Source organism: Anopheles funestus, chromosome X (assembly GCF_943734845.2).
Source record: "Anopheles funestus chromosome X, idAnoFuneDA-416_04, whole genome shotgun sequence".
NCBI classification, from domain to species: domain Eukaryota; kingdom Metazoa; phylum Arthropoda; class Insecta; order Diptera; family Culicidae; genus Anopheles; species Anopheles funestus.
In genome coordinates this window covers 10753884-10768243 of record NC_064597.1, presented here as the reverse complement: position 1 = coordinate 10768243, position 14360 = coordinate 10753884, and the positions used below count along the sequence as shown (strand labels likewise).

The following is a 14360-nucleotide window of genomic DNA, read 5'->3' as shown; positions in this document are numbered from 1 at the left end:
TGCAACAAATTCCCATCAAAATATATCACTTTTAAAATTTTTGCTACATTGCTCAAAAATGAGGAAAATTTTACATTTTCTCAAACAGGGTAAGGAACTTGGTTCCTCGAATAAATTCTGGCACAGACATCTGAGGGCATGGCTGTCCAAGAAGAAATTGTAGCCATTGGTGCCATCTATCGACCACAGGTTAAAGATTGGCGATTCGTTGGATACCGAACGAGTTATAGGCAAAATTTGGTGCAAAAATGAGGAAAATTTTCATTTTTTTTTAAATTTTTCGATTTTTTTTATTGTTTTTCACTCTTTTTTTTATTTCAAGCATTATTAGAGTGAAAAGAAACTCATTGCAACCCATTGGCATTAAAATAAAACAATTTAATTTTTTTTGCAAAATTTCCCAAAAATATCATAAGGGGTAAGCCTTATGAAATTTTCGAGTCGAAAACTTTTTGGAAATTTGTTTCTGATTTTTTATTCTTTTTTTAATTTAAAGCACTATTTAAGTGAAAAGAAACTTATTGCAACAAATTCCCATCAAAATATATCACTTTTAAAATTTTTGCTACATTGCTCAAAAATGAGGAAAATTTTACATTTTCTCAAACAGGGTAAGGAACTTGGTTCCTCGAATAACTTCTGGCACAGACATCTGAGGGCATGGCTGTCCAAGAAGAAAATGTAGCCATTGGTGCCATCTATCGACCACAGGTTAAAGTTTGGCGATCCGTTGGATACCGACCGAGTTATAGGCAAAAGTTGGTGCAAAAATGAGGAAAATTTTCATTTTTTATTTAATTTTTCGATTTTTTTTATTATTTTTCACTCTTTTTTTTATTTCAAGCATTATTAGAGTGAAAAGAAACTCATTGCAACCCATTGGCATTAAAATAAAACAATTTAATTTTTTTTGCAAAATTTCCCAAAAATATCATAAGGGGTAAGCCTTATGAAATTTTCGAGTCGAAAACTTTTTGGAAATTTGTTTCTGATTTTTTATTCTTTTTTTAATTTAAAGCACTATTTAAGTGAAAAGAAACTTATTGCAACAAATTCCCATCAAAATATATCACTTTTAAAATTTTTGCTACATTGCTCAAAAATGAGGAAAATTTTACATTTTCTCAAACAGGGTAAGGAACTTGGTTCCTCGAATAACTTCTGGCACAGACATCTGAGGGCATGGCTGTCCAAGAAGAAAATGTAGCCATTGGTGCCATCTATCGACCACAGGTTAAAGTTTGGCGATCCGTTGGATACCGACCGAGTTATAGGCAAAAGTTGGTGCAAAAATGAGGAAAATTTTACATTTTCTCAAACAGGGTAAGGAACTTGGTTCCTCGAATAACTTCTGGCACAGACATCTGAGGGCATGGCTGTCCAAGAAGAAATTGTAGCCATTGGTGCCATCTATCGACCACAGGTTAAAGATTGGCGATTCGTTGGATATCGACCGAGTTATAGACAAAATTTGGTGCAAAAATGAGGAAAATTTTCATTTTTTTTTTATTTTTTGATTTTTTTTTTAATTATTTTTCACTCTTTTTTTTATTTCAAGCATTATTAGAGTGAAAAGAAACTCATTGCAACCCATTGGCATTAAAATAAAACAATTTAATTTTTTTTGCAAAAATTCCCAAAAAAATCATAAGGGGTAAGCCTTATGAAATTTTCGAGTGGAAAATTTTTTTGAAATTTTTTTCTGATTTTTTATTCTTTTTTTAATTTAAAGCACTATTTAAGTAAAAAGAAACTTATTGCAACAAATTCCCATCAAAATATATCACTTTTAAAATTTTTGCTACATTGCTCAAAAATGAGGAAAATTTTACATTTTCTCAAACAGGGTAAGGAACTTGGTTCCTCGAATAACTTCTGGCACAGACATCTGAGGGCATGGCTGTCCAAGAAGAAAATGTAGCCATTGGTGCCATCTATCGACCACAGGTTAAAGTTTGGCGATCCGTTGGATACCGACCGAGTTATAGGCAAAAGTTGGTTTAAAAATGAGCTTTACGAAATTTTCACATTTATAAATTTAATTTTTTTTCAAAAAGGGTCGCTAAAACTCCTCGTGGTGAGTGAACGAAACTCGTTCAATACAACGTTTCATTTTACTATCTAACTCTTACTCACTTTGCACATCTCTACAATCGATATCGATTTACTATCAGGAAGCTAATACAAATACGGATAATTCACCAAATAAAAATAACAGAATCTCCTAGGAGTCGCTGAAATAGTTGAAACTTTAACAAAATTGTATCTTACCATCTTGATCGTAGTCTACCAAGTTCGTGAGGTTGTACAGTTCCATTGTTTCGGGCAAGAACTTTTCCAGAAATTCGTTTACTCTCTGATGATTATCCAACACTTCCTCCTCCTTCTGCTGCAAATCCGATATGGCCTTATGCTGATTGTACAACTCCATCGTCATTTCGTGTTCCTGATGAAGAAAGATGTACACCATTAATACGCGCGTAGTCGAACGAAGTGTCCAATTGTAAACTTACGTTGAGTGAGCGTAACTGTTCTAGGTCGTTAAAGTTGTGCGCACCGCCATTGGTCGGTTCGTCACCCTCTATCAGATCCTCTTCCGGATCGACCCGCTCGTCCGGATCGATGACGGCCAGCTCCTTCACGCGGTAGGCGTACCGGAGCGTATTGAGCGTGTGTTCGCACGACGTCATCCCCGGCGCAATCATCGCAATCATGCACGTGCGAATGTTTTTACCGATGAACGAATCGCGTAGCACCTTGGTTAGGACGCTGCCACGGTACGGCAGATGCTTTTTGCGCCCGAGCGCCCGAATGCATTCCTTCAGTGACAGTAGCGATTTGTTGATTTCCGAACTTTCCGAGCGGGTGCGTCGATTTTCCGACACGGTGTCCGCACCCCGCTCGTTGCCCGCCAGATCGATGAAGGAAAATTTGCCGTGCACCTTGGCGCTACCTTTTACGCGTAGCGTGAGCGAGAAGATGGCGTGCGAACGGGACGAGTTTGAGTTGGCCGCTGTTTGGCCGGACGTTCGCAAGTTGCTGCCACCGCTAATGATGGCCTGTACCTCGTCCACCGAGTAAACTTCCTTCTCCGTCAAGCCAACGACCTGTACCTGTTTCTTTCCATCCTCCAGCACGCGGGCCTTGTTCTTGTTCGACAGTAGATCGAACACCTGCAATATGGGGTAAGGAAAAAGGAAGGAAAAAAGCGATGATTATAACGTGCCCGCTAGTGTCCGGGTGTAAGTCCAGTCCAGGACACGTACATTGCCGCAATAGATTTCGTAGAAGCTTGCCGACACGACAAGATTGTTAGACCTGTACTTAGGGCTTTGCAGCAGTTCGAAGATATCCCGGGTTGCTAGCGCGTAGATGCCGTTCTTACTGTCCTGGGTGCGCCCGTTAAACGTACCACCCATCGTATGCGTCTTACCAGAACCAGTCTGTCCGTACGCAAAGCAGGTTGCCATCGCGCCTTCGAACACCGCCTGGACTAATGGTTTTGCCGTATACCTAGCAACAGCAAAAAAGAAGTACAAAACAGAACAAAATAATTTCTCTTTACACTAGGGGAAAGCGAAATACGGTACACCTACATGTAAACCATCTCGTTCGAGCACGTTTCGTCGAAGGTGTAATCGAACCGGAACTTCTGATTGTCGAGGTACTTCGTTAGATCGACCTTCGCTTTCGGTTCGTGCACGATCAGCGTGTTCTTGTTCGGTATGCACACCACGTCCACCTCCTTGCGCGTCATTTCCTTCTGGTTGAGCGGTCGCTTTCGCACGCAAACCGTTATCTGGTGTATGTCGACCGGTTGACCCTCCACCAACGGCCGGAAGTCGATCGTGTTCTGATACTCCCGGATCATGTTGATAAACTCCCAGTTCGGATTACCACCGTCCTGGTTCATTAAGGCGTTCTTCTTTTCGCGCATCTCCTTAAATTTGTCCCGCTGCTTGATACGGTTCTCCTCCATCATGCCGACCGTAACGACGCACGATGATTTGCGCGGTATCGAACCGGCCACGGAATTGTTTGTGGCCACCTGTGCCGCCGCTGCTGTGGCCGCCGCCTGCTGCTGTTGCTGCAGTTGCTGCTGTTGCTGCTGCTGCTGAACGTTGTTGCTGACAGACATTCTTCCTAGAGCCTAGTAAAAGAAATTATTTCTTGTTTAGTAAGCGTGGGTTGGAGAACGAAAATTTTAACGTACGCATTTAACAAGTGGTCAAAGTCGATCTTATCATCTGAACTCAATAATTACAAAAGATGATACAAATTTTCTTTAACTCTTTAACATAACACGCCTTTTGAATGTCTGAGGTACTTTTCACGCGTTCACGAAATGACTGATACAAATCAACTGTTAGCTCTACTCAGTTTGTTTTCTGTGCACAACAGTATCGCTTAAAAAAATCGATAAAATCAAACTTTTTTTTAAATGCATACGTTATATGCTTCCCTCAAATAATACGTACCTTTTGCTGTGCTCTGGATTCAGTTGTTTGTTCTGTTCGGCTATTGACTATTGTAGAACGTGTAGTGTGATTGCTATTGGTAATGTTCCGTGCGGCTGCTGAAAGTAGTACAAAAGAATAGCATAAATAAAAATAAATTTAAACCTGTGAAGGATGTAGAGACGTAGACGACACCGTGTTTTATTGCAATTTATTCCAATGATTTTTGTAAATTTGTGGTAAAGACCACTCACAGCTCACAGCAGAAGCATTCGTTTAAAAAAAATCCTTTAATAAACAATAACATATAATCATGCACACCTGCTGTTCGATATCTGTTGGTCTTTGTCTTCCTTTCATTACATTGTATATAGGGTATATTTTTTTGACACGTTCCCAAAGTTTTTTTGAATGCGTACCAGATATTTTTGAATTCGTCCCACAATCTGTTGAATGTGTCCCTGATATAATTACGGGACGAATTAAAAAAAATATGAGACGAATTCAAAACTTTCTGAGACGATACCAATATCCTTAGGACTCTTCGAGACTCTTTTATTGTAAAAATTATCGAGTTGCTAGGCTCACTGTTTGACAAGGCGTTCAGAATCTCGATAATTTGGGTTCCTTCTCATTGCGGAATTTCCAGGCATTGAGAAGGTAGACTAACTGGCCAAAACAGGCGTCAGAGAGGGCGCATTTTACGATCGGCCCATCTCATCCCAAGAGTTCCTTCGTTCCCCACAACAACTTTTCCTGTCTCGCTGGCAGAGCTTGTGGGAATCGGACGAACCCGGTCGAATCATTTCGCTCTGGATGCACATCTACAGCGTATTAATCTGGCTCAGACGAAAGCCAAACCGTTGAGGAAACAGTCACTTCCGAAGACAACACCCTGAGCCGCAAAAGGAAGGCAGACCGGGATTTTGTGTTGTCCAGAAAATTCTAACTATTGTTTGTTCTGTTACAGCCCCGTTCAGTTCCCAACAGCTAATGACAAGATTAGCTCACACCATCAAGTGTGTAGACCAGAGATCATGGAAAGACAATATCATAGCCGTGAACTTCCAAACACCACCAAAACCAAGCAATAGCCACGTCATAGACACTAAATATCACAAAGGACAATATATTAGATTAGAACCTCGATTTATCAACTCCAGGTGATCACAGTCTGTGATCTTTAAATGAGTCAGTTAAGAGTAAGATGACTTAACCTTATGATCTTGTTATGTGACGAAATCTGGATTAGGTTTTAGAGACTTCATGGTCATATATGAAGGGGACGTGATGATGACCCTTTTCATCAGATTTCGATCTATCTCTACCAACCTTTATGATTAGCTAAGTGCAGTGATTTGGAAAAAAGTTGAGGTTATGTTCATACTGACGAACGTACATACACCAGAAGAGGACAAAACTTAAATCCCTATTTAGTTTGCGGAAATAACTCGGCATATACATTGCAATAATACCCATGCTATAAGATGGGATTACTTTAGAAACCGTTGCATCTGGTGACCCAATATTTTGGAAGATTAGCTCAGCTCAGAACACATGTCTGCAGAGATCGAAACGTTATCCATCCACCCACAAACTAAAACCAGAATTTAAGCACCCTTCCCAGTTGGTAAAAGGAAGGAAAGAGCCAAACATAAACGGGTTTCCCACCAACGTAAGATGGTGACTTGATGATAACTTGAGTCACTGCGTCTGGATATTGCTGCCCGATTGTTTCCCGGTTAGAAGAATTCGAATATAAGTAATAAATCTAACGGATATCTAATGGAGGATACATCAATTTACCACCCTTAGCGATTGTACCTTAACCATCTCGGTCCAACAAAAAAATAAAAAGAAAAACACCTGATTAGCGCGTTCTTGCATCTGACCGGTTCGTGAATGGGGTATCTTTAGGTCAATGGGTGTCTCCAAGCTTTAGTGCTTTGCCCCGTTTATTGGAGCCCTACATTTCATTTCGACCACCCACTTCCCTTGCATTCAACTTTTGGAGAAAAAAAGGCTACACTAGCAAAACAAAATAGAAACTTAGCTTTCTACCAAGAGAGTTCGAGCTGGTGATTGGCACACAGCATGTTGGATCTCCTCACCTTTCCTCCACCCGCCGGGGCACAAAATAAAAAGCCTAAAGCAAAGATTAACACAAGGACTATATATTCGCCGGGAAAAAGGTTCTCCAGAGTTGCAGCACTCGAAGTCCCGAACGTCCCGAAGCTTAAGAAGCCGTAACATCTTATACGAAAAAAAAGAAAACCCCAATTCCCTTCATGCCAAATAACCGTTACGCGGGATCTGTTCGAAAGAGAATCGAAAAAACAGAATCCAACCCGGGTGGAGGCAAGATTCCTGCAGACAAGTGAAAGAAGACCAAACAACGAAAGCAACCGAGGGAACAATAGGGTTTTTTTTGTTGGGAAGGGGTATAGATGGCATCCACAAGCACGAAGAAAGGCAAACCTGTTTCGAAAATTCAGTTCAGCCACCACTTTCTTCGTGCTGTGTGTTTTCTCGGGACATCGGGACAACTTCAGCGAACGATATCGAACAACAAGAACAAAAAAAAGGTATAAATGATAGTGGAAAAGTGATTTCGAGCGTCAGAATATCGAGAAACCGCAAGACAACCGGTAAGATCGCCGATCGTGCTTTAAGGTCCGGGGCGCGCAAAACAAGACCAAGACAGAGTGTGGTTTTAGGTTCGAAGGTTCGCATATACGGGTGGGGAGTTAGTAGGTCATTATAGATTTGTGTGCCTGGTGTGAAGTAGCTTCCGGACAACGTTGACGTAGGTGTGATTGTTCCGTTTGATTGAGTGTACAAGTTGCGTGAAGCGTTCTGTAGTTGTTTGTCCAGGTCTATATATACGTGACCGAGGTTAATAGAATCTGGGGGGTTTTTTTGCTGTAAGTGCGCACGTGGCATTTAAAATGAAACGTTCAACAGTTGCGACAGTGTCTGCAATCCTTCTGGTGCTGCTGATGGTGGTGGTAGACCGGGTCGCAGCGGAAGCCGATCCAGAAACGCAGGGACAAACGGTTAGCGTACCACCTTCGACACCGAGTCCCACCGAACCCCTTCCTTTCGATGGTAAGTGAAGCACCAGGTGGAGTAAAAATGTGTAGCATGTACAATCCTTATAGTGAAATCACCTCTGAAAACAGAACCCACAGTGGAGCGGTTCTTCACCGCCGTCAAGAGTCAGCTGCGATGCGGATATCCTATGTTTGGCGTACCTTCCCTGGTACCCTTGAAGATAAGCTACACCCTCAAGACGTCGTTCGATCTGCTTTCGCTAAAGAAGTAAGCATTGTTCATTATTTCCGTTCTTGAGCATTAACATCACATGCGCATTATCATTATCGTGCAGGATCAGCGTGGTAGCGTCCAACATTAGCGTCCACGGCCTGAATGAGTTTAGCTGGGATCCGTCCCGCACAAGGTTTACACGTACGTCCGCCACCGTACCACTTTCCTTCCCGAATGTGACCGCATTTGCTCAAACCTCAATCAACGGTGTCAACGGGACGTCCTTCCTAGAGCTGCGCAACATTACCGTCCGGTTGGACGCACAGTACGAGGAGAAGGACGATCTGCTGTACGTGACCGATCTGGGCGGTTCGATACTACTCGAAGATGCGAAGGTAACCCGCTTATTGTGACCCTTTCTTTTCCTTCATCTTATCCATCTTTTTTTTAACCCCTTTTCTGCTAGGTGAAGATTGCTTCACTCTTCCCGAAGAGTGCGAAGCTGAGCAAGATCTGGAACAAAGCGATCGGCAAATCGTTGCCCATATTGGTGGAGCTGTTCAATGGCGGTAAGCTGAAGATCGAGTATCTTAGCCGGTTGCTTAGCGGTGCCAAGTTTTACGCGATGAACACGATCAACAATGCGCTCAACTCGCACAGCCTCAACTTTGATCGGTTGATCGAGAGCATGGTAAAGTTCGCCGACGGTACGTCGGATTCGCTTCAGTGTGACGGTACCGCACCGATGGCCGGTGACGAACTTATCGGATGGTTACGGGCATAAAACAAAACGAGAGAGAGAGAGTGAGACAAACACAACACTTTTCTCCGCACGTGGAACCACTTAGCAAGCTAAGAACTTTATAATAAAGCATTTACAGTTAACAATCCCGGCGACGTCGGACACATCGAATCTTCAATCTAAAACAATCAAACTTGTGCGTGACAGCACACTTTAGTTGCCATCTTTCAACCTTCTTGCGCACACACACACGTACGATTGCAGAACGGAGAATGCGCGAACGAGAAAAAGTATGCAAGTAACGCATAACAGCTTTAAAACTGTCACAAAAGCACGTCAAAACAGGGGGCATGAATAGTGTACTTGTCAAATGAGTAGAAAAGAATCTAATTTTTCGTCACGATTTAGGGTTCAAATCTTATGCCGGAGCGCGACAATTTTTTTTTCACTTTTCATTCTTTTTTTCTACATGTAGCATGTGTTTGTTTTTCACAAATTGTAATTATTTTGCACGTTTTGTCACTTTATCTGCAATTTTACACTTCCTCAGAGCACTGTTTACATACTTTACTGACTTTAGTGCACTATAAAACAATTTTCACTGTTCACGGTTGATTGTTTTGGTTCGTTTTTCCTTCTGCTTTTCGGTCATATCGCTACTATAGACGGTCCTTTCTTCTTTTGGACCGTCTGGCTATATTTAATCACAAGCAAAATCAAACCATTCATTGCACAACCGTGACAACACAAAGGACAGAGAAACTGTGTGTAGAAAACAATCTCTTGCACCATCCATAAATGAAGTGTTATAATTTCAAAGTTAGCCGGAAAATAGGTTACTTTCCGCTGGCTGGTTGTGTCGCCCTCCATCTCGGGTTCGTATACAAATCGATCACAATAGGGGAGTCTCGGTAGCGTGTTGGCCTCCCCTAGCATTTTCCTATGACTCAACACAGTTTATCCATCCGCTCGATCGAAGGACACAGACACACATGCATCATCAATTTTTCCTACTCCTTTCCACCCCCCCCAAAACCCCCGTGACCCCTCTCTCTAGCTTACCCGAACCTGTCGGTGAACCACAGAGCCCACCCCAGCAGCACCGCTCTCACGCGTATGTAAGGATAATGTATTTTAACACCAGCAACGATTGTCCTCTGCACTAGTCGACGATTCTGCAACTACTGGCGGCTGGTCCGTGGTGAGCTTTCCGAATCATACGCGTTTTCACAAGAGATATTCTCGTGGGTAACACAACACACGAGACCATGAAGCAATTTCCTTTATCCTTTTGCCTTGTCCATTATCAGACCGCTTACCCGCTCCCTACAGAAGGTTCGCTTTAATCGTTCTTGTTCGGTGTGGTTCCCCTTTCCTTTTATTTAATTCGGTCACAGGACGAAGAACGAGTCAGTGCTGTGTATCTGTGCGCGTGACCGGAAGAACCACAACGAGCGTAAAGAGCGGACCCGGCGGTTCACGTTTTTCAAGTCATTTATGTTTTATCCCTTCACACGGGGGAGGTTAGGTAAAACCAGAACCGATTGACATCCGTTCTGAACTTCTGAAGGGAAAACACACACGTCCCAATATAGAGGGCGCAATAGAATCTGCAACAAAAAAACGTTCTTGTTTGCTTCGCGTCACCATTGGAACAAAAAAAAAAAAAGAATGCTTTGTGGGTATGATGATTGGAACAAAAAATGGAACCTTGTTCACTGATTATTATTACACCCGCATACACTGAACACACCTGTACACATGATGATGTGGGAAGGATTGCAGCTTTTGTGTGCATGTCCTGTCGCATAGAAGAAAGGAAATAAAAATGGAAAAAGGGAAAATGTGCAACAAACGGTAATTATTGGAACTAGTCTAGGTTAGCTGGTTTTACCATCCCCCCCCCCCCTTGAGTCATTAGTATATTTCAATGACCTTTCCCTTCGACATATTCACTAACCCTATAAGCCGATAGTTTTATGATGATGACCACGAGCATATACGTGGTACTTTGCTTTAAAAACTGTTTTTCCTTTTATGAAGTAAATATCGTGTGCTTGGGTGAATATTTTTCCCGCAATCATGAAACGAATTCAAGGGCGTAAAATTTAGCAAAACTAGAACGGAACGAATTGAAGGGTATTAATTCCAAACAGTCGTTCTGCTCTAGACAGTTTTTCCAAACCACATACAGTAGAACGTCGATTATCCGGTGGGCGGATTAACCGGCGAGCGGATTAACCGGTGGGCGGATTAACCGTGCGCTGAAAATTGACAGCTCTTTAACCGTGGTAAACATTTGTACTGATGTCAGGTTGGTTAAAATTAACCAAATCGTTGCCAGACGATGTATTTGAAATGATTTTTTTTTTCATGTTCTAATTTTTAATTGTTATTTGGTAATAATTTGCTTCATCCAGAATCATTTTAAGCATCAAAAGAAATAACCTTAATATTTAAAGGACTATTATCCGTGGAAATCGATTAACCGGTATCAGTCCGGTCCCGAGCATCCCGGATAATCGACGTTCTACTGTATTTAGTTTAGTTGCTACTGTCCGGGTAATACTCCATGAAAACAGTTCCTAACTAATCTCTAGTAGGTAAACTCATCTTTTTTAGGGTTTTTTCCCACGCTACTCGTAGCGATACCTTCATAAATAGTACTGCGTCTGGACCACACAGTTGAAATGAAATTAATTTCATATTTTTCAATTCCGTTCAGCAGGTGGGACACGTTTCTTAGGTGGTAAAGATAAAATATGAATAAAACACAGTGTCGTCGCACTACTACTACTTCACACGCTAATCGTAATGCAGATGTTAAGCAGACAGAAGGTATTTACCATTGGTGGTGCGCCCGGTACCGGACTGCTCCGGACGGTTTGACTGACCGGTGACGATCGTGGCCCGATTGTATGCCGACGGTACCGGTTGTCCAGCTTTGCCCGATTCGGCACGTTGCGCCATTAGATTATTGTAGCGTATTATTGCTTGGGTCGGATTCTGTTTCGTCGGATTTTACCGTGTTTTGATTGCAGATGTTGATCGATGGTTGTTTGTTGCATCCAGCGAAAAAAAAAGGGTAAAACATACACAGCCCCAGCATACCGGTTTCCGTAATGTATCCGTACGCGCGTACGAGAGATGAAAAGAAAACAAAAAGAAAGGATTAGTAAAATTGATAATAAAATTTTCTTATTGTTTTGCTGTTGCTAAAAAAGAAAACAAAATAAAACATATTCTAAAAAAGAAAACACATCCAAAAAGGTGACAAAGAATGCAAACTCAGCTGGGTGTGTGTGTATTGTAGGTGTTCCAAAGACGAAAAAGAAGGAAACCGGAAGGAACTAAAACCAATTAGCAATGCGTATTACTTAAATGAAACTAGAAAAGAAAAAGAAAACTGCAACAGAAAAAAGTGAAACCACAAGCTAAATATAATCCAAAACCAATCGAACATTTTAAAATAAAAAAAACCATTCCAGCATTCTAAGAAAGGAAACAAGAAAAGATAGAAACATTGGGAAAATGATTTATGCTTTAAATCAACTGAAAAGTTACTCTTAGGAAAAGTCCTGACATTACTTTCTTTTTCGATTGCGATTCTACTATTAATATGAAAACTTTGAAAAAGAAAAAGAAAAAACAATCGGTAAAGCTTCTTTTTTCCCTTTTACAATAAGCAAACAAAATGAAAGTAATAACTAAAATAAAAAAAGCAATTACAATTCGGTGCACACTAAGTCGGCAGTGCGCGTGTGAGTGTGCGGAGATGTAAAATAGTGCCGAAAGGTTGTAAAGATACGTAATGCAGAGGTGGTTCTTTGATGAGCTTTTAGTATGATTTTTTCTAGCCGCCTACCGTTTGTTCTGGCTGGGAATCCTCTTCATCTTCGACGGAACTCGAACGCTAATCGGGATGTTTTGTTTGATGAATTACAGGTTAAGGGGGTTAGTGCGAATGTTTTTTTTTGGTAGGATTTTAAGGTTATATAGTAATGATGGCGAAACAGAACAACCAAGGGGGGAGATTTTTTTTAAAGGTTTGTTTTATAGCACGTTTAGTAAATTATAACGGGCGGGTTTTGTAATGAAATTAGATAAATGGAACAAAGAGAAGGAGAGAAAGATACAGAAACATATGGTTAATTTCTTATTACAGGATGAAACAAACGAACTGTAAAAGGAGTATTATCAAGCATGTTAAAATAAAAAACACCTTTCTATTATGACATTAGGTCATTAGTCTCCTTAATCGCTTGATCGAAGCTTGAGGTGGAATAATACAATTCTTGTCTAGACTACCATTTTCCAAGAAATACCTTGAATTGCCCCAAGGTCTCCATAGAAAATTCTTCGACTGGAAAATTGTTCGACAAGATCTCCACAGAACATTCTTCGACTCGAAAATTCTTCGACAAGATCTCCACAGAAAATTCTCGAAGACTCAAATGGAGATGTTCAAGTTCTTCAGACTTTTTTCTCCCCGGGCTACTACCTTAATCTGATGCTTCTCATCCTCATCACCATCATCGTCTGCGATGTCCTTTGGTGGTGCATCGCCGACCGTACGACCGTTACGATCGTTGTTATTAATATCCTTCCGCTTAACTCGCCGTACGCGGCGTACCACACTGGCGGCCAACGGTTGACCAGGATCATGGAAATTGATTTCAAAGTATATTGGAAACATGTTGCGACACTGCACCACAATCAACGTTGATTACTGGATTGCCTTCTAGACGACCACCAAACGTTAACCGAGTGTATCACTGAAGGAACTTCTACCCATTCAAACTAATTTACAGTAGACTAACAACCATCTTCCAAAAACTCAAAAGAAGGATATTAATTTTTCACCAGACGAATAAACAAAAATAAATAAATGCGTGCACTCGCGTTCGTATTCGGCGGTTTACTGGCGTTTCCTCCTTTTTAAAGGATGTACAACTCTATCTAGCTGCGGCCCAATTTTCCTACCAAACCTGCACTACCATCTCTCATTCATCCTCCTCGGGCGACGGGGTCGGTGTTTGCAAGCAACAAAACGTTTTGTTCGCCTGAATCAAGCAGGTTACCATGGGTGCATCGTTTTTGTTTATTTTTTTGGCAGTTTGTTGAACAAAAAAAACAACATCTCATATCAAAAGCAAGGATATGCGCGGATCCTTCCTACGCCAAAGCGCGCTTGTGCTCTCTCCATTTGCATCCGGAGTGCGCGGCCCCAAAGCATGGATTCGTGGTGACCGTGCACAAAACGGGCTAACCGGAAGGATGCGGTACCTTAGCTACCGAAAGCAGACCTCGGCTACGGAGCGGGGTACGTTGTAGCTTGTTTTGACAACGAAAATAAAATGGTGATTATAAAGAAGCACGTGCATATTATGCCCAATTTTTGTTGGGAGGGTTAAAAATTTTCACTTGCAAGACAGCGCATTTCGTTCGCGAATCGATTTTATCAAATATTAGCGATTTGCACTTTTGGGTGAAGACTTTTTTTTGTTGGCCTTCTTCAAATCATGTTCTAGTGCTGGAGAGAACAGATGAAATCGAAAATAAAATATGTATAGATCAATTAGAAATAATATCAAAGAAAAGTCATTCCTTCGCGCGTTTCATCGAAACAATTAATAACTTGAGAGCGTAAGCAACTTATCCCAATTTTTGAAACCCTTCCAAACAGAAGAAGCTAAAATTAGCAACAAATATTGTTGCTCCATCTAGTGGTGTTCTAATGCGTTCTAATGTGTTCCCTACGAGCCCTTCAAAGCTTAAGATTCTAAAAATAGCAACAACTACTATTGCTCCATCTAGGGGTCCTTGCTAAAAACCAGGCGTGAATGAACTATCGCTGCTCAAAACCTTATCCCTTCCAAACTGCAGGTTCTAAG

At 41.4% G+C, this 14360-nt stretch overlaps 2 protein-coding genes across 5 annotated transcripts in view; one reads left to right on the top strand and one right to left on the bottom strand.

The window, feature by feature from the left end:
• LOC125763367 (kinesin-like protein Klp10A) overlaps positions 1–14360 on the bottom strand; it is an 83889-nt gene that overhangs the window by 4515 nt on the left and 65014 nt on the right. For 2 of the 4 annotated variants that reach the window (XM_049426466.1, XM_049426455.1), the window contains exons 4-10: positions 12332–12379; positions 11313–11472; positions 4479–4576; positions 3597–4150; positions 3267–3513; positions 2514–3173; positions 2272–2446 (exon numbers count right to left, since the gene is read on the bottom strand). In XM_049426466.1, coding sequence (XP_049282423.1) covers positions 2272–2446; positions 2514–3173; positions 3267–3513; positions 3597–4150; positions 4479–4576; positions 11313–11472; positions 12332–12379 — 1942 coding nt within the window. The remainder of the gene's footprint in view (positions 1–2271; positions 2447–2513; positions 3174–3266; positions 3514–3596; positions 4151–4478; positions 4577–11312; positions 11473–12331; positions 12380–14360) is intronic. The other 2 variants (XM_049426475.1, XM_049426486.1) reach the window with 2 other exon arrangements.
• LOC125763452 (uncharacterized) lies at positions 4583–9388 on the top strand. The gene is made up of 4 exons (XM_049426671.1): positions 4583–7565; positions 7640–7778; positions 7846–8119; positions 8191–9388. The coding sequence occupies exons 1-4, from the start codon at positions 7406–7408 to the stop codon at positions 8506–8508; spliced, it is 891 nt and encodes a 296-aa protein (XP_049282628.1). The 5' UTR covers positions 4583–7405; the 3' UTR covers positions 8509–9388.